Consider the following 23,047-nt stretch of genomic DNA (forward strand, 5'->3'; position numbering starts at 1 on the left):
CTCTTTCTAAAACTTTCCCAATATTTGTTTTATTTGTTTTGAATCCATCAAGAAAAATGCCACTCGTATGTGGCTGCACAAAATAGTTCAGTGGAGGTGTAAAAATGAAGGATCCCTGTGCTGAATGAAATGGGAACACCTGCTTCCTGACCTAGAAAATGCCTCGGCCCCGCCTTGGCAAAGGAGCCAGTGGAAATTGGTTTAGCACTCGTCTTTTTGTTTTTGGCCAGATGATTAGTGGATTTGATGAGAAATGCCTTCCTCTGCGGTTCCAGCAAATGGACTGAAACCAGAGACAGAAAGAAATAACATTATTCTTAGCCAGGAGAAAGAAAAACACTTTAGATAGAGGGCTCGGTGGACTGAACATTTCAGAGGCATTTGCAAGCTGCAGATCAAGAACCCTCAATCTGTTTTAGTTGGCTGGCTGTCTGCTTTTCCAGTCTACAGGTGAGCTAGATCCGGCACACGGCTCAGCCTCTGTTTCAAAGTAGAAAATGCAGCTTGGACAGTTAAAGTGTGTAAATAAACTTTAAGAAAAATCTAAGCTGTAAAATGTTGCATCAGGAAATGAGTTTACCCTTGACGACATTCTGCTGACTATGATGTTGCCTTTGTCTTTGCAGTGATGGACATCACAGATATCGCTCACGGGAAAACAGACGACGAGGACAAACAGCATTTCATTCCTTTTCAGCAGTGAGTTTTGTATTTGTCACACTCACGCATTGCTAACAGGCTCAACCTTGTTTTATAACGACGCACCTTTCAGCACAAATGACAGAGTCAGAATAGGGTTGGAGTTATATTTGCTTGCTGTGTTCCATCAGGTCTTTTTCATCTATGCTGTTCAAATTTTGCTGTGTTGCATTTCAAGGACAAAAACAAAAAAAACTTTTTGCAATCTGGAGTGTTAGTTTGTGTCAAAGACACGCTTCAAGGCTGCGTTTTCACAGCACCTGCAGGATGGGCGGATGAGGCAATGACACGTTCACAGACATCCTAGATGGAGCGCACCAAAAATATCTTGACTGATACCAAACATCTAAACCAGAATTTTCTCAGGTTTAACCTCTATTTGTCTCTTCTGCAGGAGTCACAGTTCACTGTGTCTTTTTGAGAAGCTTTATACAAAAACGCAGGGTTTTTTTTTTTTTTTGGCTTTGATAGCTGTTGTTAAACGATTTGTGGATGAAAAATGTCAATGTTGACTCAAATGACAGTCTTTAGCGTTTTAACTGTGGAGGGCTACATGCTTATCCACACTCGGGCATGGTTTGTTTTTGCACTAAAGTAATGTCTTCCCTTAAAAGTGAAGAAAAGCTTCCTGGACGTGTAATTTCCTGCTCCTTAAAAATGTTACTTCCCCATGTGAGCTCCTGACAAAAGACAAACTGTTCCAGAGCAGTTGTTAAGCTTCTCAGTCTTGACAAATGCATTTATATTTTATTAACACCCAGGGACTTAGTTTCCACTGGTAATCATGAACCAGACATTACAAATTAATCACCAAAAGGTCATTATGAAGGAATTTATTAATGGAAACGGGAATAATATTTATGATGAAATAACAACAAACTAAGCACTTTCATTTTTTGGAACAGTTTCCATTATATTGAGTGAGCAATCAATGCATCAGTCTGTATTTAATTTTCTAGCAGAAGATCATGAAAACTTCTAAACAATGAATCAGGCCTAAACAGTGTTATTCAAAGAGGACAAATCGCTAAGGATCATCATTCCAAGATTTTTGGATAGCAGTGTTAATTTTTGGCTTTTTTCATGAGGAAAACTAGACTGACTAGCTAAAAATAAATCTTTGGTGATTAAGAACTCTTGATGTAAAATAAGTTTATCACTCAAGAAAACTTAAATGAAGCTGAAATGTTAGCGCTGGACTGTTGGACACTCAAAGTCCATATTTTTCTACTGTGTATAAAAGTATTTTCATCGGTATGTATTAAATCAATAAAAGTATTGATAATGCATTAATATAACTGTTTAATATTTAAATTAATTTTACAATGTGGCTGATTAAATAAGTTCAGGAAGAATACATGTGACAAAAAATAAAGACTAAAGAATGAGGACTTTTTATTGACTAAAACTGGACTGACAACTTTTTGGATTTTTTACAAATACATCTATAAAAGGTTAAAAATCCAATCAACTTTATTTCTGTAGCACATTTTAAAAACATTAACTTTTACCAAGGTGCTGACTAAAGCAGCCTTTCTCAACTAGGGTGCTGTGGCATCCTGGGATGCGTTCTTGCATCATAAGGGGTACATTCAAAACGCTTTAAAATCAACCAAGAATTACCATGAATATGCAGATCATTAGCTACCCTGACATTCAGAATCAAAATTGTCTCATTTGCCCTTTTCCTGAGATCATGTTAGCATGATCAGCAGATGAATAGGTGCATGTCAGTTAGAACTTTGCAGGACTCTTTTATTGTCGGCTCTGCAGGATGGCAAAATGCACCAAAATGTGTTTTTAAGGTCTAGAGGCAAATTCCATGAAACCATAAGCATTTTAATTGGTTTATGAAAGAGCTTAAGAGCAGTGTCTCTCAACTAGGCTAGCCTGCAGTCTCTGTAATGACAAATTGCAACCCAGTACATTTCAACAATGCATACTAAATTGTTGCAGTCACGATCTTGGCTGGATCAAAACATATGACTGATAAAGAGACAGGACAAAATTAAGATAATGCACATCTCATTTTCCAGTTTTCTCAAGATCTTGTGGAATTGCCTCATTATAATGGAAGCTCTGCTATCCAAAGAAAGCATCACAAATGAGTTAATGCATTGAGAAAATATTAAATTTACCCATTATCTCTGAAATACAGTGTTACAGCCTCTTAAAAATGATTAATTTCAACCATAAAAATAAGGCTAGAACAAAAGAGACCATAACATATAAATGGACACAGACAACGGGTTTGAGTTTCAAAAATAATCCAAGCTTTATTTTAAATAAGCAATAATCAATTAATCAAGCAGTAAACAAATCAGTGAAATTAAAAAGGGCTGCAGCCGCCAGCCAAAAAGAACAAATGAGGGGTGGTGGACGTGGCTAACCTCGCAATGGGCCAGTGGACCAGCCACCACCCTTAACTAAAACTACCTAACCAAAGAAACTACCTATTAATAAAAGAAAACAACGAGAAAATAGGACTACCGACGACTACAGCCAAACTAAAACAACAAAACCTAGCAATCTAAACGTGCTTGGGGGAGGAAAAGAAGGAACGGGAAAATGAAATGCTTGGATAAACCAAATTAATTACTAATCAACGAAAAGCAGAAGGTTAACCAAATCAAACAAACCTCCTCACGCGCTTGTCCATGAGTGTGCCACAGTGTCTGGCTCAGCTCTGCTCTCTCATGCTCCTCTCCACTGCCACTCTAATACTCCCCCTCCTCCACCCTGAGTGCTAACAGCACACAGGTGTGCTGCAGCCACACAGGTAGTGGGAGGAGGGAGACCAGAGAGAGCAAGGAGAGAGGAAACATGCAGAGCCAGCCACACATAACATACAGAGTGCAGTGAAATGTGTGGATGAATGTTTGCTTATGGCCTCAGTACTTCATAGACCAGGGGTCATCAAGTACATTTGCACAGAGGCTGGATTTAGTCTTCAAAGAGACTCTGGGGGCTGTACTTTCAAATAAACAAAAATTAATTGAATTTTTGCTCTGATTAATATATTATTGTATTGCATTTGTATTTCCTTCCAAAACATAAAAAAGTATTAGGCATTACCACTAAGATCTATCCTTATTACAGGCCTGTCCCTGGGCCCCTGAAAACCCCATAGAATGGGCTCCCCCAGTTGTGATGTAGCCCCAGTATTAACTAATTTTTGCCACTTTTAACTCCCTTTTCACTAATTGATTTGGCCATTTCTGCAACTTTTTTTGCCCCTCTTAACCCATTTTTGATCATTTAGCCACTTTTAAACCAACTTTTGTAACTTTTGCCCATTTTGCCTCTGTTAAACTCATTATCCAACTTTCCTGCCATTTATTGCCCCTGTGTGCCACTCTTTAACCCCTTTTTACTACTTTGCCACGGTATTTTTGCTAGATTTTTGCCTCTTTTAACCCATTGTTGATACTTTTTGCCTGAAGCCCAATTTGTTTTCCATTTTTAACCCATTTTCAACCACTTTTCCAGCATCTTGTATCCCCTTTGTTCCACTCTTGTATCCATTTTGCCAGTTTTCATCTATTTTTGTCACTTTTTAATCCCTTACCTTTTTTTGCACCATTTTTCCCCTTTTAACCCATTTTTGATACTTTTTGCCCCCTTTTCCTCTTTTACCATTTTTTGCCATATTTGTACCTCTTTCCACCACTTTTCCTGCATATTTTTGTCAATATTAATTGGGTTTTTTTGGGGGGTTGATTTAACAGCTGCAGACATTTAAAGCCAAAAGATTCTCTTGAATCCACAATATCTTCTTTTTCTCCTTTTCTGAATTCAGTGATCTTCTGGGGGTGGAATGGGGAGCTGTGGGGGGCCTGATATGGCCCTTGGGCCACCAGTTGATGATCAGTGTCATAGACTTTTGACACAATTTTTTAACCTTTAAAGGGTGTCAGGACAGAAAAAACATTGAGAAATGCTGGACTAAAACAGAAATCAAAACATGAAACACAGCAGATATACCTTAATAAGTAATACAACAGACAGTGAGAACACTATGAAATCAATAACAAGGAATAAAAAAAATGACAAAATGGTTAATAAAACTTAAAAATGACTTATTTTATAGTAGTTTCAAAAATCAACACTGTTGGAAGGAAGGCCTCACCTTGCAAAGCAGTGTTTTGTTGCTCTGATTGGCCCGTAGAGATGTGACAGACAGAACGTTCATCCAATCACACTCCGAGTTTCTTTCAAAGCCTCTGCCTTTTGCAGACGTTTCCTATTGAAGCTTCACCCATTTGGCGTGTCAGTTTAAGGAAGGCCTGCATGAAATGAGAAAAATATAAAGTGCATTCAGAAAATACTCAGACCCCCTACACAGTTTTCACATTTTTAATGTTGCAGCCTGATGCTACAGTCATTTAAATTATTTTTTGAAATAATTAATCTACCCTCAGAATATTAGAAATGTTTGCAAATGTATTAAAAAAATAAAAACCTGAAATATCACGTTGGAATAAATATTCAGCCCCTTTGCAACAACACTTGAAATTTAGCTCAGACTCCCCCTATTTCTCTGGATAATTGCTGAGATGTTTCTACACCTTGATTATAGTTGACCTGTGGTAAAATAAATTGACTGGAGATGATCTGGAAAGGCACAAACCTCTATACAAGGCCTCATAGCTGACAATGATATCAGAGCAAAATCCAAGGTAGGAGGTCAAGGGAACTGCCTGGGACGAAGCCTTGGAAGAACAACCATCATTGCATCTCTCCACTGATCCGGGCTTGATGGCTGAGTGGCTAGGATGGAAGCCTCTCCTCAATGCAAAACACATGAAAGCTCACTTGGCTTTCATTTGAGGTTTTCTGCAAACTCCAAGCGGGCTTTCATGTTCATTCATTGAGGAGAGGCTTCCGTCTGGCCGCTCTGTCATTAAGCCTGCATCAATGGAGGGATGCAATCAGATCTTTTTTCAAATTGCTGAAAATGAAGCTAAATGTACACCTGTGTGGCCTAACATATTAGCTCACAAATGGAAAAAGCGAGGCATTGAAGGACATCTCATGACACCCCTTTGACCCCCACACCTCCAGTATTGCAGTAGAAGCAGGCACGACTCTGTGAATGTATGGATCCTGCAAGCACTTGTTACAGTGGGAGAAAACAAAGCACTGCAGCCTGCTGGCCTACTGCAACAAGTGCTTACATGTGACTGACCTGCAGTGGTCACAGACTCGCTCAGAGCTCCTTCATGTAACATCCACACCTGGATAATGAGACATGTTCAGAAGCCCAGGGTGTCGAGGTTAGTGATGGTGCCCACATGCTTGAAGAGGAATCTTTTCTGATAGATTTAATAACCTCTGTGATGCAGTATGCATGCACTAAGATCTGAAAAGCTCTGTCTCTGTCTGTGTGAGTGCAGTAGCACACAGAATCCATAAAAAATAGGCAAAATAGGCTGAAAAAAAATCCATCAAAGAAAGGAAGAAATGACTCCTTTTTTGTGTGAAATAGACATGGTACAGAAAGTTCTCCCATCACAGAGGGAGAATTTTGGGGGGAATTTGGGATCCAATGATTTGCCTTGGGTATCCATTGCATGAGGTGATGTCTGTGTCCTTTTTGTCCACTCTAAACCATCAGATTGCATTGAGATGCTCGACCATCTGGGTGAAGAACCCCAAACTAAAGTTGTTTCACCATCTGGATGAAAAACTGAGTCTTTGAGGGACCAAAATGTGCAAAAAGACAGAAAGACACCAGAATGAAAGTCATCAGTGATCATGAAAATATTAAAAGATGTGCAAGACCTACTTTTGTTCCTACTAAGGTTAAATGAGGATCTTTCAACTAACTAATTTGATCAGATAGTTGCGTTAAAATATTAAATGTTCTGACCAATGTGTGGCATCAATTCTGCAACAAAACCGAGCAAAGGAGGAAGGGACACAGCGACTGACTAACTATACTGGATGTGTTATTGCACTCTTCCCTCTTTGGTAGACTTAAAGTGCTGAAATAATCTTTCAAAATGCTGGAATCTTGTGTTTATAAATACTTAAATGCATTTAGGTAGCATTTCTGCACTTGGCTGCATTTTGTGGCACCAACTGTTTTCCCCTCGGGTGGGTGTGGTTTTTAGAGGATGATGCTGTGCACTTCGTCTCTGAACACAAAAACCTTTCAGCATTGGTGAAACTTTCAACTACATGTCTCTCTACATGCTGTGAAGGACTTTTTCCTTCAGTAACTGTTAGAGTGTAAAAGGTGAAAACTATGTAGAATGTATGGAGTTGCACAATACATGCATAACAAATATTAAAGAAACAGTCATACTAGTTTTAAATTTGCATATACTTAAACATAAACATGCATATAAATTTGCATCAATTAAACAGTGATAACTGTTATCAGTTCTTTGTCATCTTGCATCGTACACATATTCCTTTTTTAAAAAAAAAAAAAGATCTTAAAGGGGGACATATGATGGAATAAATTACTTTTTCATTTTTATCTAACAAAAACATGTGCCCCTGGCCTGTCCACAATCCCCGAAGTACCAGAAAAATCAATTTCATTCCCTCCTTTCTTTCTCTGCCTTTCAGAAAATGTGTGCTGAAACAAGCCATTCTCAGATTTTCCCCTCATGATGTCATGTGGGGAGTTAGCCTCTCCCCCAGATTCAGTTGGCCCTCCCTGCTTGAAAGAAAGTTCTGCCCCCCTCTCCTGATCCTCCTCTTAGCAGCAAGTTGAGATGCTGGACAGCTCAGTGGGTTACCCTAGCTGGGTTTCCATTACACTTGGAAATGCGCAAAATCTAAATAGCGCAATAAAAAACTGGTAATGGAAACACCTGAATTGCGAAAAAACCCTAAAATATTGATAAAAAGATTTTATGCTTTCATGAGGAGGTATATTGCAAAAGTTTAATGGAAACACTTTTTCTGCATTTACAAGTCACGGGACATGAAGTACGGTGTCACATGACCAGTCACTCCGAGACAACATGGCGCAGTACGTGTGAGCAGAAGAAGAGACAAGACTTTTCTTAACATCATACTTATACCCTTGTACGTGGCTTTTGCCATACATACGGACTTTACCTCTGAACTATCATCCGTTGCCTTCGTCTTTTGTTCAAAATTATCAAGGCAACCGCCGTAGTTGTAACCAAAACCGTACCAACATGCAACAGGTTTTGAGCGTCAAGCTTCCCTGCAGCGATTCAAGCGAGATGAGATTTTATGAGTATTGCAAGGCCTTTGCCCAAAACTCCCTTCAATGGAAATGCATTCAAAGCGCAATTGTACTTAATCGGAATTTAAGAAATATCGCTTTTATTTTGCAAAAAATCAATCTCAGTCAGGTCCTTAACTTTGGGTGAAAGTGTCTGTAACCTTGTAACATCAGGAGTGCCAAATTCATTTCCTGAGATGGTTTTGATCAGGGGCAGAGTCAACAGCTCATTAACATTTAAAGCCACAGACACAGAAACAGCTCGTTCTGAGCAGGGCTGAAACAGAGGAGTTTTTAGACATGCAAAAATCCAATACTGGAGTGTTTTTTCATCAGCAAACTTCACAGGCATGTTTTGGGGACCTCTGAGACCAATATAAACTTGTCTAAAAGGGGTAAAATATGTCCCCTGTAACATTCAGTTCAGACTTAAGCATATGGACTGTAATTTAATAGTATTGACAACTCATCTCTAACTCAGTTGTACAAGTAAAGCCAAAATACTTCTGTGATGGATGCTGATGCACCAAGACATGCAGATAGGGATCTGGCAGGTAGAACTTGCTTCTTCTAGCCAAAGCACACTTTTAAAGCTCCTGAAAGGAGTTCCCAAACTGAAATGACAAACTCTGATTCCAAAAATGCTGGGACGTTGCAGATAAAAACAGAACACAGCCATTTGCAAACGCTTTAACATATATTGACTTAAATACAGCACAAAGACAAGGCATTTCATGTTCAATCTGGTAAAGTTGATTGTTTTTGGAAATATACACACATTCTGAATTTGATGTCTGCATCATGACTGGAGCATGTTTACCGCTGTGTTGCATCACCTTTTCTTCTGAAAATCTTTCAGCATCTGGGGACTGGAAACATTCATTGCTGAAGAACTGAAAGTGAAAATTCTTTCCCATTATTGCTTCAAGTACACCTAAAGTTTCTCAGCAGTGCAGGGTTTCCACTGTCATATTTTGTGATTCATAATGCTCCATACATTTTCAATGGAAGATGGGCCTGGACTGCAGGCCAGTCTAGGCCCCGCCCTCTTTTACTGTGAAGCCATGGTGTGGCATTGTCATGTTGTAATAAGCAGGGAAGTCCCAGAAAAAGACCCTGAGACATCGTCTGGACATGGCGCCCTTACAGATGTGTGTGTTACAAATGCCATGGGCACTAATACGCCCCCATACCATCACAGATGCTGGCTGTTCACCTTTCTTTTGATAATTGTCATCCTTTCCTCTTTAGCCTGGGTGGAAGTGATGGCCATTATTTAGGAAAAAAAAAAAAAAAAGATTTGAATTGTGGACTCATCAGACCACAGCACATTTTTCCACTTGATGTTGATGATTTATTGCTTTTGCTCTGCATAGATAGAATAAAATTAACTTATATTGTGTTCTGAGCCCATGTCTTAATATCCATCACAGAGTGATGCCAGTTGTTAATGAAGTGCTGCCTGAGGGTTTGAGAATCAAACATTTGGTGTTAGTTTTCAGCCTTTCCCCAGAGATTTCTCCAGGTTCTTTGAATCTTTTGATGATATTGTGAACTGTAGATGGTGAATTCTCCAAATACCTTGCAACCAAACATTGAGGAATGTTCAAAAAGCGTGAAACTATTAGCCATTATAGTCTTTTACAAAGTGTAAAACGTTGCCCCATTGTTGATTGTGATTGAGTCTTTAAGGAGGGCTCCTTTTATACCAAATCATGGTACTATCGCCTTTTACAAATCAACCTGTTGAATGTTTCAGGTGAGGTTGATCATTCCATAACTTTCTCAGTTATTCTTCCCTTACTACCAACTTTTTGGAACACGTTGCAGGTATTAAATTTAGAACGTATATACAGCTCTTTTCTCTAGTGGGGACGAGTCCGCCTACAGGCAGGAAGTAGACTATCTGGTGAACTGGAGCAGTCAAAACAACCTGGAGCTTAATGCTCTAAAGACTGTGAAGATGGTTGTAGATTTCAGGAAGGGTGCTGCTCCCCCGTCCCAGCCTCCATTACTCTTTGTGACTCCTAAGCTTCCACAGTGGACCCTCATCACCCAGACCTCAATTGAGAGCTGAACATCAGCTCTCTCATCAAAAAAGCCCAGCAGAGGGAGTACTTCCTGCAGCAGCTGAAGGTGTCCAACCTGCTAAAGACGATGATGGTGCACTTTTACACCACCCTCATCGAGTCCATCCTCACTTCATCGATTAGTCTGGTTCGTTGCAGTCACGGTGAGGGACAGGAACAGGCTGCAGCATATCATCTGCTCTGCAGAGAAAGTAATTTGCTGCAACCTATAATCTCTCTACGACAGCAGTTCCTGACCTGTGGTCTGGGGTGGTGGTAGCCGGGGATCTCAGGGGGGCACGAGGCATTGTCTGCTCTGCGGTTGTCAAAATTAGAGTTGCAAATATTAATTAAAATCATGATGAAGCACCTTACAAACAGTGTTAAACATTGGTCTTTTGGTAAGAAAAACCTATGAAGAGCCTTTTATCAATGAAACACAACTCCATGTTTATTTTTGGCAATGATTTGATGATATAATTTTTTGTTTGGGTCCTGGGGGGGGCTCAGCTTGTCTTAGATACGAATAGAGGGGGTTCCAAGGAAAAATGGTTGGGAACCACTGCTCTACAACATGTATGCCTCTAGGGCTCTGGGGCATGCAGGTAAAATTGCAGCCGATCCCTCTCATCCTGGAAGTTGACTTTCTGAGGCTCTCCCCTCTGGCAGTAGGCTCCAGTACACCACAAGAACAGTTTCTCCTCCTCTGCTGTCAGCCCCATGAGCAGTACTCCAGCCCTCCCCCCACAGACTCTCACTGAACTCCAGAATCAGTAGACAAAAACAAAGCATGCAAGGTTGAGCATTATACATTTTGTCTTTGTGCTTTTTTCATTTGAATATAAGTTGAAAAGGATTTGCAGGTGGCTGTGGTCTGTTTTATTCACGTTTTAGGCAATGCCCCTAACCTTTTTGGAATTGTAATAACGATGCCTCCGTGCTTCCAATCAAATCAAGAAGTACGATCAATAACAAGACTGATAGTTTTAAAATAGTTCCTCTTAAGACCTGAAACTGCTGCAGCGGGGTAGGTGTCAGACTGAACGAGTTAGACGGCATCAGCAGACTTTGTTGACCTTTTTCATGGTAAAGAACATAGTGATATCAAGGACATTTATAAAAGGCACGATTAGATTTTTCCTTTTAAAAACATGACTAACACATGGAAAAGATAAGATCAGCAGAGATAAAAGAGGTACTGTTATGATCATGCGCTAGCATTGATGCAAACCAAAATTTCCCATGAGGTTGAAATTAACAATCAAAGATCCACTTAGTCAGAGTTCACAGCAGAGCAGCTTCTTTTGTCAGATTGCAGCAGACACCTGGGTTTATGAGAGTCCAATAACTATACCTTTTGTTCGATTTGATTGCATTTTTTTCCTAATTTTTCCTTCTCTACTCTGCTAAGACGGAGCCATTTTCACCAATCGAGCTGTCAATCAAGACTTCACATCTACTCCCTAATAACTGACTAAAACCAGTAAAAAAGGAACACTTGAACATAACTCAGTACAATAACAAGAAGAATGTACTGACATGCATTTTAATGTTCTAGTTCCCCTCATCTGTTACCATGGAGGAGGTTTATGTCCTATTCTGCAGCCAGGCTGCAGGAGGAGCTCTGAAGCTTTTGCCTTCATTAAGAGGAAGCTATTGTCCCTTCCATCTAAATACAGTCAGTGCAGCCTCATTATGAAGTAAGCACGCCCTCTGAGTATATTCATTTAGATTCTTTTTCCAAAGCCTTCAGTTCAGTATGAATGCAATTTATGCAGTTTTATAAGAGCACGGATTAAAGATTGGAGGGTGTTCGAGAAAAGTGCCCTTGTACTTTCTAAATTTTTGTATAGTTTCAGACCTTCATGTTACTTTTTCTGTAGTAGCCACTTGAGGTAAGTGGGCTGCTTGGAGGGATAATAGTGCATCTTGTCAGGAGATCCACAAAGCCTCACACTGCCTCTGCAGCTCCTCTGTCCATTTGTTTTGTCACCTGTCAGATGCTGGCAGCTGATTTTTCTAAGACTCACTCTGATGCCTCTCTCCCAGGATAGCTATGGAAACCTACATCCGTCAGAGGCAGCTCATCATGTCTCCGCTCATCCCCTCCCGAGTCATCGGAGAGAATGAGCCGCTCACCGCTGTCTTCAACAAAGTGATCGCCACGCGGGAGGTCAATCACAAAGGCCAGGGTAAAGTGAAGTGCGCACAGACACTACGTTCCCCTGTGATTTCAGAGGGTCACTCTAAATTGAACCTTTTGTTTTGAGGAGAATAAATGAAGTGTGAGGGGTCTTGGAGGTGTGTGCTTTGGGTGTCTGCTTCATTGAATTTCTTTACATGTTTGCTGGCAGGGCTGTTTGTGACCCTGAAGCTCCTCCCGGGGGATCTGGCCCAGGTCAGGAAGGACTACCCCCACTTTGTGGACCGCAGCACGGCCATCGTCAGGAAAATGGGCTTTCCAGAAATCATTCTCCCAGGTGGATTGAAGTCTTTGTTGCTAGGCTTTGCTCTACATATGCCATGGTCATGTTCATTTTAATTGCTTACAAAGCCGTGAGAAGGGTGCACAATTTCTTGGCACATCCACCTGATCCTCTGTTGTCCTTTCTCCAGGAAACGTCAGGAATGATATTTACGTAACCTTGCTGCAGGGAGAGTTCGACCGTGGTAAAAAGAAGACCCCGAAAAATGTAGAGGTCATACTGAGCGTGCACGACAAAGAGGGCAATCCAATGGAGGTAAAACAGTCATGTGAATTTATCAGTGGTGCTAAATTCTGCATATTCAGTATTCTGCTCATAATATTTGACTTATTTGATCTGTCCAAGCATTTTGCTCCTTTCAATTTCATTTGAATCTCCAGATATTTTCTAGCTTTTCTCTGATGTTGACATTTGTGTTTCTTGATGAAAAATCTCCCCAGTTTAAGATGTAGAACAACAATTTATTGGATGGGCATTCATGGCATTTATTTTCGCAAGCCCTAAGGTTTTGTGTGTTTCTCTGTGTTTGAAATGGGGAACATATCAATGTTAGGAAATACAATTTCCAGCCACATTGTCATGAACCCTTGAGTCCTTGTTAAACTTTAGAGATCTGTCAAGTTAAACTGCTCTTAATTGAAAAGCAGATACTTGTGCATTTCACTCTAGTGTCATCATTTCTCCTGTGAAAGGCAGCCAGGTTACTGAATGTTTGCCACTAAATCCACCAGAGGGTTTCTTAGAAAGTGATGTCAGTGCAAAGATAACATGTGGGATTGGCTGAAAAAAAAAAAAAAAACTTATGTTTGTATGCTGAGCCTAGTGGTGTTGAAAATAATAATTTCCATGATGCATCTTGATACAGACAGGGACAATTATGCATCAATGCAGATGCATCGTACAGATGGACAGTATTTTCCCCCTGCAGCTGGATCTATTGTAGATGCTCAAATAAAAACCTGTTCCCCTTCCAAACAAAGCTCCTTTCAATACATTTCAACATTAGTCTGTTTTTAAAGGTGTAGCTTTTCTTTTTTAGAGGTAGCACAACTCACACAGGACACTACTAAACTAGTTGACCTCTGTGTTTTGAGTATGTTGGCGCATAAACCTGGAAGTACTCAGGAGTCTGCAGAGTGCTGTCTGAAATACAGAGACACTGTGACGAAGAAAACAGATGTTTTAATTGATTGAATCTTTTATGTTAGTTATGTTTTTTGTCTCCACCAACAGTTTAAAACTGGAGTGTCTCAGTTGTTTCAATGCCATTAGCCCATTAAATGCTAGTGGTGTAAAGATAGCCGGTATGAGTGCATCGGTCCTTGGTCAGTGGAGCCCTGGATTGGTAAAAATGTGGCATGAATTGGTCTATGATCCGGTTTTATTGTTAAGAGATCCATTCACTGAGGCTATGCTGCTTATCGTAGCTTGTTTTGCCATGCTTTGGTTTAGCGTCTTTAATCTCGTGTGACCACGGTGACCTTTTACCTGTGAACGAGCGTTATGGTAGGGTTAGGGGTTTACTCACATGTGGGTCATCGCCAAAACCGCTTACAGTTACAGTTCTGTACCTCAGAAATCGAGTCATGTGGATTTAATATGAAGGAAGGCTAACTTTTGAAATGTCTGCCTGTCTGTTCGCTTTGGAGAAAAGCAATTCATTACAACAGCAGCACATACAGTAAATCTCACCTGTTGCGATGGCAGAGCTAAAGTTTAGCTAAGATGCAACACTCAACGTAACACAAACAGACCCTATAAGTAATAGAATCTCACGGAATATAGAGCTGCTTTTATTGTGAAATTATTATTTAGAAAGACAATAAGAAACTTAGGGTCTTAGGAACATTATGAATGAACTTAACCACAGAAAAGGAGCTTGTATATGATTGAAATGGTAATAAGTTAACACTAAAAATATTATTCATTCAGGGTAACTCTTATTAAACATTTAAAAATTATATTGCAAAATGGATATGCAGTTTTACTTGGCTGAGAGGGCTCTGCTCAAAGATGCTTCCTGCATTAGTTAAGTGGCATGCTTTGACATTCCAGGTAGTGCATGGCGTTTATGCAATAAAAGGGGAGGCTGGGGTGGAGGAGGTGAAGCTTTGCCAGCAGCAGCTCTGTGGTGCAGCAGCATTAATACAAGCAGGGATTAGGGAGAAGCATGTCATATTTAAAATCACTGCTGTGTTGAGAGAAAAGGCTGTGATTGGTTGTTGAAGCTGGGAGGCGATAGTTGGGATTAGCTGGTCATCAGCTGACCCTAGCTTGGTGTATGACTACCATTTCCTGCATGAACTAACGCTGAGCTTCATATACTTGATATCATAAGGGACAGATAACATTTTTCTTGGCCACTGAACTGTCTGTGAGTTTTTAAGTGAAACGAGTAATTAAGGAGCATTGGTGGCCTATTTCATTTGCAGGGAGATGCTGACATTGCTTAACCAAAGTGTGCTAAAAGGGACACTGCAGTATTAATCCTTATAGTCTCCCTTGATTTTAAAATCATGCCAAACTTGGTGAATGTCAACATGCCTATAAAACTAACGAAACTCCTGTGAGCTTCAGTTTATTGTTATGTAAAGTTTTTTAGCACTCAGTATCATGCTAACATGCTATATTGGTTATTTTTGCTTAAGATTTGCATGGTTAAGGCTGTTTGCATTCCAGCATTAACAATTAGCTCAGTGTAGCCTCAAGCATCTTGAGACTTTAAATTAGTTTAAATTCTTGTGATTGACTTTCTAGCATTGTTGTTACTGGGTCATACCTAGCTCAGAGGGCTCCATCTTCTCTGGCATTTTAAGAAAGATTGATAAGGGTGAACTTTGAAGTTCAGATTCCAAAGGAACAGAGGAAGATGTGTGTATCAAATGCAGCTTGAATAGTAAAAATCTGTTGTGCCTGATTGGGCATACATTAATGTCTGAGGACAAGTGAACAGTTGTGTCTGCAAATCTTGGATGTAGTTCGAAAACTAATATTAAGGGGTGCTTACATCCCTGTTATGTCTCTTCTTCAGTGTAAATGTCACAGAAGCGTGATGATGGGACCAAACCGTCTCACCGCTGTGCCTGCTTTGGAGGAAGTAATAAAGGCTTAACAAGGGCAGGATGGGATCAGTGCAAAACAGCAGAGAAGGCAAGGTGAAGCAGTTCTGTGCATGCATGTGAAGCTCCATGCTGCTTATTTACACCCTGTGCATCCTGTAAGGCAATGTGAATCCAGACCAGTATGATGCCATTGCACAATCATTATAAAGGTACAAAGCAGTAATGGCAGTGGAGCTTTGTTGCTCTGCTGCTGCAGAAATTGAATTCTTAAAAGGCACCAAGAAAAGTGTACTTCAATCAGCTGGCATACAGAAAAGGCATTTCTGTTAACATGCAAACATAAACACATACCATTGGACACTAAGTACAGCCAGTCTGTCCTTTGCTATAAAATTCCTTCAGAATTTTCTCGAACACTGTGTGCAAAAGTAGTAACTCATGTGACAACAGGCTGAACAAAACAGAGGAAGCAATTAAAATGATACTGCAGCATGAAACTCCCACATTTTTAAGAAGTAACAACAATCAAAGCTTTAAACAGATGTTTTTTTAAATCTCTCTGATGAACAACAGCTCCCTAAAAATAAAAATGTATCTAAAAATCTCCTCTAGGATTTTACATCCAGTCCTGCAATATCTCAGTGACTAGTCTGAGCTTTTTAGAGCTGCAGTTATTCTCCAGTCAGCGGTGCAGCTGTGAGACTGTCACTCTTAGTTCATTTTCAGTGTCCAGCTTTGATCAGTGTTTTGTCTAGATTGAGTCGACTGCAGTTAAACCTCTCACACAGGTAGCAGGTGGCAGAAGGAAGGAGTGCGGCTCTCTGCATTACCCACTATTGTACAGGTGAAGCCGAAGGCGAGATATGACTCATCATATTTTCTTGACTTTGTTACGCCTCCGCACCAGCGATGGCCAAGGCCAGAGGCATTATGTTTTTGGGTAGTGAGTCCGTCTCACTGGATCATTTTTTTAAATGTGTTTTCTCAAGAACACTTTGAAGAGATTCTCTTCAAACTTTGTACCAGTCCACTCGAACTTTAACTGATTAGATTTTAGAGGTAGAAAACCAGTTTACTCACCAATTTGACCCCCAGACATTCAACTACCCCTGTAATCCAAAGTAATGTACAGAACAAGCGACTTCACCATTAAAGAAGAGTGATTTCTACCAATCACACCACAGAATCTTCAGATATTTTCTAGCTTTTCTGTCATGCTGACATTCGTGGTTCTCATGGAAAAAATCTCCCAATTCAAGGATGAATAAAACAAATTTAGGATAGGTATTCATTGAATTTATATCTGATTATAAAAGAACTAAGCATAGGGGTATCTGCTAGGGCTCTTTTTTTTTTTTTTTTTTTAAATGACCCCATTTACAAGTAATCTGACATGCCAGATGGATGTGTAAAACACATCCATCTGGGGAACCTCTCATTCACAGCATTTGGGAAAGGGCAGAGGCTCTGGAAAAAAAACTCGAAGTGTGATTGGATGAACGTTCTGTCTGTCACATCTTTATGGGCCAATCAGAGCAACAAAACACGCGACATCGTAGCCGCGACCGAGCTGCGCCCTTACCGAAGGATTAAACTCTGCGAACCATGGTGACTGTAGACATGTCAGTACACGGCTTTTGTTTTTGAAAAGAAAACAACTCAATGCTGTTCTTTGTTCTTCTTTTAACGAAGAAATGTCATCAGGTTCTGATAAACTGGCGCTTTAGCAGCATCCACGCTAATGTCTTCCGCCATAATTGCTCTGGCCTCTTGTTGCTGCTTGCTTAAGTCACGACTCCGCCACGCTCGAAAGTACTGCCCCTTGTTGCTGATTGGTCCTGTCACTTTCTAACTGGGCCCAAATGGTTCAGACGGGAGCTTTGCAAGATGGATTCGCCAGTGAGAAACACGGAAATGGGCGTATCCATCTGCATTGCAAGGTTAATTTACAAGCACAGTTAGCAAAAGGTCACATGTAAACATTAGGGCTGTGTACTTCCCACAGCCTCAAAATACAGTACTTATCATGATGCATAGGCTATGATATGATACATATTATAATACAGGTTGATTTAGGATACTAATCATGTCACAATAAACATGTCCTACACTGAATTCACAGCAGCTGTTTGTCTATTGTAGAGGATAACAGAAGAGGTTTTGTTTTACAGCTCTTACACTTTAAAGCACTTAAAAGTAAATTAAAATAGTATACTTATAATCACTTAGCTATTAACAAATGCATTGAAGTGAGTTTTTAATTTAACTTTTTCAACTTATAATGGCCCTCTGTTGTCTCTCGCTGTTGTCACACTGTCATATAATTTTCTGGTTTCATTTTACTGTTGGCCTTTAAAACCTGTGGGAGTGCCGGCCCTCCAATTGCATATCTCTCTCTTTAACCGCGGATAGAATTGCAACCAAATGAGATAGAGCAATAATTCCTTTTGAATATAAAAGCAGAGGAGTAACACTACATATCACACATTCAATGTGTCCCAGAGTACTGTTTCCTTCCAGAAATATCCTACCTTCTTTTGCAGAAATATAGTAAAAAGTGCACATATCAAAAACATGTACTATTACATAATCAGGACCACTAGCTTTCACAGCACTTCTACTTTACATATACGTGATTATGAATGTTTACGTTTGTCTGCACAAACCTATCGTGTTGTTTTCTTGCAGGTCACAAGTTGCGCTTGTTATTGTTTCAACATGGTCTTCTGCAAACACGTGTATGCTCGAAAGTATCTGGCACACTATGAGATATGATTTCATTACTGTAAATAGTTTATTTTTTATAAACTAGTGTCTTTTTGCAAATTGAGCACAATTTCATTTTATTTTTATTTTTGCCTTGTGCGGTAGGTCATAAAGGGTTAAGCCCACTTGCATTAGTAAGAATGACTTTTTACTTTACATCTGCACAAAACGGTACCACACTTTAATAAACTGAGTGAGGATTATACAGCATTTCTCACACTGCCTGAAGCAGATGGCTCAAGTCCTTACAAATAAAGCATAAAGTGCTGCTTATGCTCTCCTTATCCTGTTAAGAAGTTGAGGGAAATTTTAACTTGATGGCATCATTCAACACGGGTTGGGATGACACAGACTAGCCCGGTTGGCCTAGCTGTTGTTGCTAACTGCTAATTAGCCTTGTTCATGTATCAATGTAGATTGGTGTTTGTGCAGTGTTTTACCTTGTTTATTGCATAACTTGCATGATTTGTGTCCAACTCCTGACTTTCTGGTGTTTGAAGAAACCTGAAATCTTTGCTTTTAGTCTGATTGGCAGTAGATACTCTTATGATACGTGTTACCCATGTGGGTACTGACATGTTTTGGTGTGAGTGACCCGTTGCAGCATTAGGGTTGGGTATCATTTGGTTTTTTTCTGATACCGGTGCTAAATGGATACTTTTTTATATGGGGCTGGTGCCTGAACAGTGCCTGAATTGATACTTTAAGAGAAAAAAAAGTGGGCTGAAAATTAGTGGGAAAATAAAAGCTGTCTGGGTATTTTAAATGATTTGCAGAAATACCGGTGCTATAATTCGGTCTGGTAGGTATTGCATGTGTTTGTACCATGTTGCTACCAGATTTCAAAAGTCATCCCTATGCAGCTTCATAACTGATTAACTGGCCCATAGGAGATGTGTGTTTTAAACCTGCTGTCACAACATTTATGGCCATATTGATTCTTTAACATCTGTATTGATACACACCGACAAGGTACACGTGAGGATATATTGCCATATTGATTTTTTAAGCACAGGCCTAGTTAACATGCTCACTAGTGAAACTAGTACTCCAGGAGTGTCACATCTGTGCTTGGCTAAAAATGGTGGTGTAACAATGTGCAGACAATGTGTTCTGAGCACCAGTCATCAGCCTTTGCTGGTCTTATGACACTACTGATTACTGATGTTTACATTGTGTCAAATCTTACCTCAGAAATAGCATTATATTAACCTCCATAAGTGTCCCCATGTTTGTAGTTTACATCCTTTACATCAGATAGTTGTATACATCCTGAGCTCGCTGAGCTTTACCGTTACCTCCAGTAACATGCATCAAGTATTATTCACAACAACATTCATGATACAGGCAGACCATCCGCACAAGTGAGGGGAAACAGCATGTATAGCTCAAGCCTTGAAGAGGATTCTATCTCAGACAAAGAGAGTGGGAACATAGATGTGTTCCTTTTGTAACTTAAGTATCTTTTGTAGACATGAAGGGCAAACGCATCGATCTCCTATGCACAATATAAAATAATTCTCTTCCTTTTGTTTCTGTAGAAAGCTATATTTCCTGGGGCTGGATATGATGGCATCACAGAGTACAAGTCTGTCATCTACTACCAGGTGAAGCAGCCATGTTGGAATGAAACAGTCAAGGTAAGCCTAATGTCAAGGACCACATGTGTAGCTCTGCACTCCAAAAGCAGTGCATGCCATGCTCTTTTATTACTACATCAAATGGATTTACTTAGGCTGAATGCAATGACTTAATCTGCAAAGTAAAATATTGTCCCAGGATGTTCTATTCATACAAATCTCCTAGATAGCATTCCCTCTGTACATTTAATCATATATTCACAGCCTCCTTAATACCCCTGAATTTTCCCTTCTCCATGCAAGGTGACAATCCCCATTGAGGACGTCAGCCGCTGTCATCTGAAGGTGATGTTCCGACACAGATCTTCCCAGGACTGTGAGTGACTGTGCCTTATTTGTATGACAAACACCGGTGAGTAATCCTGCCACCATGTTAAATGCAGATAATGGTTCTTTGTATCCTTCAGCTCGGGACAAATCAGAAAAGCCCTTCGGTATGGCCTTTGTGCGGCTCATGAGAGGAGACGGAACCACGCTGAAAGACGGCAGGCATGAACTCATCGTATACAAGGTACTGTTCCAAGATTGTGGCTTTGTATTTCTATTTTGTGTGTGATTCAATTGAACCACACTTATCTCTGAAATGAGCAGGAGATAGTTTTATATCTAATTACACCTAAACAGGTGTCTTGAGTAGCTGACAGCAGGTAGATGGATTATTCATGAATCTCTCCTCAATCAATAAATATGAAATTAGTTCTCTGTCGATCAATATAGTTCATGATGCGTTCCCTGGTTTTGTGAATTTCTCAGGTTGACGTGAAAAAGGCAGAGGATGCAAAGGTTTATCTCGACTTGCCAGCGACCTGGGCTGAAGTTGAAGAAATGGAGAAGCAAACAGGGAAGCAGTTCCACCATTCAGGAGTGATTCCTGTGACTAAAGACAGCTTTCAGATCGCTACGCTCACCTGCTCCACTAAACTCACTCAGAACGGTACAGCAGGGAGACATTTCTATTTCCCAAATCTGAGCGTCTGTGATGATGAAAAGATGTCCTGTCTGTATTCCTCTTTGAAAAAAGTTACAGCAGGGCCACCGTCATTTCCTCCCCCCAGATTGCCTTGAAATCTGTTTTGCTAATATTTTGCTGATGCACTGATGTTGATTGATGTGGATCTAATGAGGTTCGCATTGAAATTTCAGGCTTATAACACGGTTACCTCTCCTGATGTTGTAACAGAGGATGTTTGGCTTCTGCTGAATAAAATCTTATGATTTAATGTTCTTTCTTCAGTGGATTTACTCGGACTGTTGAACTGGAGGTCCAACCCAGAAGCCCTAGACCAGAATCTGCAGAGACTGATGGAGGTGGAGGGAGGGGAGATTGTCAAAGTAAGATCCTTTAAGTTACCTAATGGTGCTATAATTATATAACATGTCATTTTTAATGTTTGATAATACCCTTATTATGAGTTTTTTCTCTTTGGTGCACAGTTTCTCCAGGACACTCTTGATGCCTTGTTCAGCATCATGATGGAAACCTCAGAAAAGGAAACATATGATACCCTGGTCTTCAATGCCTTGGTAAGTTATTATTAATTTATCCAACATTTTTTGTCATGCTTTACTGGCAATAGTTTTGCACAAACAGAAACCTCCAGTGTTGATTTGTGACACCAGTGTGGAAGTGCAAAAAGGCTGTAGTCTCTCAGTAGTCCACTGCAGAAGCACTGGTAGTCATATAGGTCGTTTCCACCAAGCAGTTCGGCTCAGTTTGGTGCGGAATGGCATGCATTTTTTGCATTTCCGTTGAGCAAAAGTTGGAAAGAGTCCCAAAAAACCATCCTGCACCATCCCAGTTTTTGGCACCCTTCCGTTGGGGTAACAATTTTACCTATCCGTACCAAAAAGGTGGAGCTACACACACAACAATAGGGGGTTGCACTGACGCCACAGTGCTTAACACAGCTGCTCAGCTCCAGGCTGCAAAATATGGAAGTCTCTGTGAGGGGCGGCAAAAACAGGAGAAAAACGAACTAATGTCTGCATTTATCAGGGATATTTGGACTCAACGAAGATCAAAACTGTTTCCTAGTCTGTGGATTTTGGTATCTGGCAACAGTTTAAGTTTTGTGATGTTTATCTGGACCTGAAGGCTCACATCAGCCTGGTCTCTCCGTGATGGACGTGAAACTAAATTAATGCTGAAGTTTTGTAAATATAAAGCCTAAGAACAGTTGATTCTATGTACTGTAACTAGTTATTCATCTACTACTTCTTGTGTTAGGTAACCTGTGAACATTGCTCTGTGGTTGTTGAACGTGCTCGTAAAACTTCGGGCTACAGCCTATTTAAAAACGAGATCAGTGCATCCAGGATTTCTGACATAATCTAGTTTGATTTTAACACCAGCTGAATTTTTGCTTTATTTTTAATGTGGCGAATTCTCACAGTACAGCTCTAAATGTTCATATTTTATCGTATAAACTGATATAGACTAAATATATTTGCATATTAACGTACCGTTACAACTCTAAAAGTTTCTGTACACGTATTCCATCAGCTGATGAGCTGTACTGACAGTGGTTAACACAATTAAGATGTAGTTATTTAAAAAAAAAAATCACTTTCAGAGTCACATGCGTAGCCTTTACAGCCCGCCCACCAAGTCAGGGCATGGGTGTCTGTGAAAACGCAAACTACTTTTGGGTTTGGTGTACCAAACCATACCAAACCGAACTGAATCAAACCGGACCCCCTGATGGAATCAAGGCTATATACACTACCAACTATAGGGGGGTAACTCAGCCGTTTTGTTTTTAAGAAGGATGGGAGATTTGCATGTGGAGAAGCACAGCTGATATGACTGTAAGTCAGCACAAGCTGTTTGTCAGGAGGCTTATGACCCATGTCAGCTCCACTGTTTTACTACTTGCTGACTGAACATTGGTTTGAGACAGCATTTTTATTTTGGCAACCGCCACAGATTACTTCAATGAACCAATGGGTGGCATCAGTCAGACTACATCCAATACTTTATACAATCTATCAGGGGTGTAAGGATCCATGTGGCTCAATATATCTACCAGTTGATCAAATATTAAATCACATCAGTAGAGATTAAACCATTAAACTAAACCATCACCTTTGGGGTAAGCTTTTACTTGGAAATTCT

At 40.1% G+C, this 23,047-nt stretch overlaps 1 protein-coding gene across 1 annotated transcript in view; it reads left to right on the forward strand.

Annotated features, from left to right (window-relative positions):
* The window catches only part of dock5 (dedicator of cytokinesis 5), a 118,320-nt gene that overhangs the window by 42,041 nt on the left and 53,232 nt on the right, over positions 1–23,047 (forward strand). Inside the window, exons 11-20 of the mRNA XM_041787258.1 lie at positions 627–699; positions 12,028–12,170; positions 12,333–12,458; positions 12,595–12,719; positions 19,834–19,932; positions 20,176–20,248; positions 20,340–20,443; positions 20,686–20,866; positions 21,167–21,264; positions 21,367–21,456. Coding sequence (XP_041643192.1) covers positions 627–699; positions 12,028–12,170; positions 12,333–12,458; positions 12,595–12,719; positions 19,834–19,932; positions 20,176–20,248; positions 20,340–20,443; positions 20,686–20,866; positions 21,167–21,264; positions 21,367–21,456 — 1,112 coding nt within the window. The remainder of the gene's footprint in view (positions 1–626; positions 700–12,027; positions 12,171–12,332; positions 12,459–12,594; positions 12,720–19,833; positions 19,933–20,175; positions 20,249–20,339; positions 20,444–20,685; positions 20,867–21,166; positions 21,265–21,366; positions 21,457–23,047) is intronic.

Source organism: Cheilinus undulatus, linkage group 5 (assembly GCF_018320785.1).
Source record: "Cheilinus undulatus linkage group 5, ASM1832078v1, whole genome shotgun sequence".
NCBI classification, from domain to species: Eukaryota; Metazoa; Chordata; class Actinopteri; order Labriformes; family Labridae; genus Cheilinus; species Cheilinus undulatus.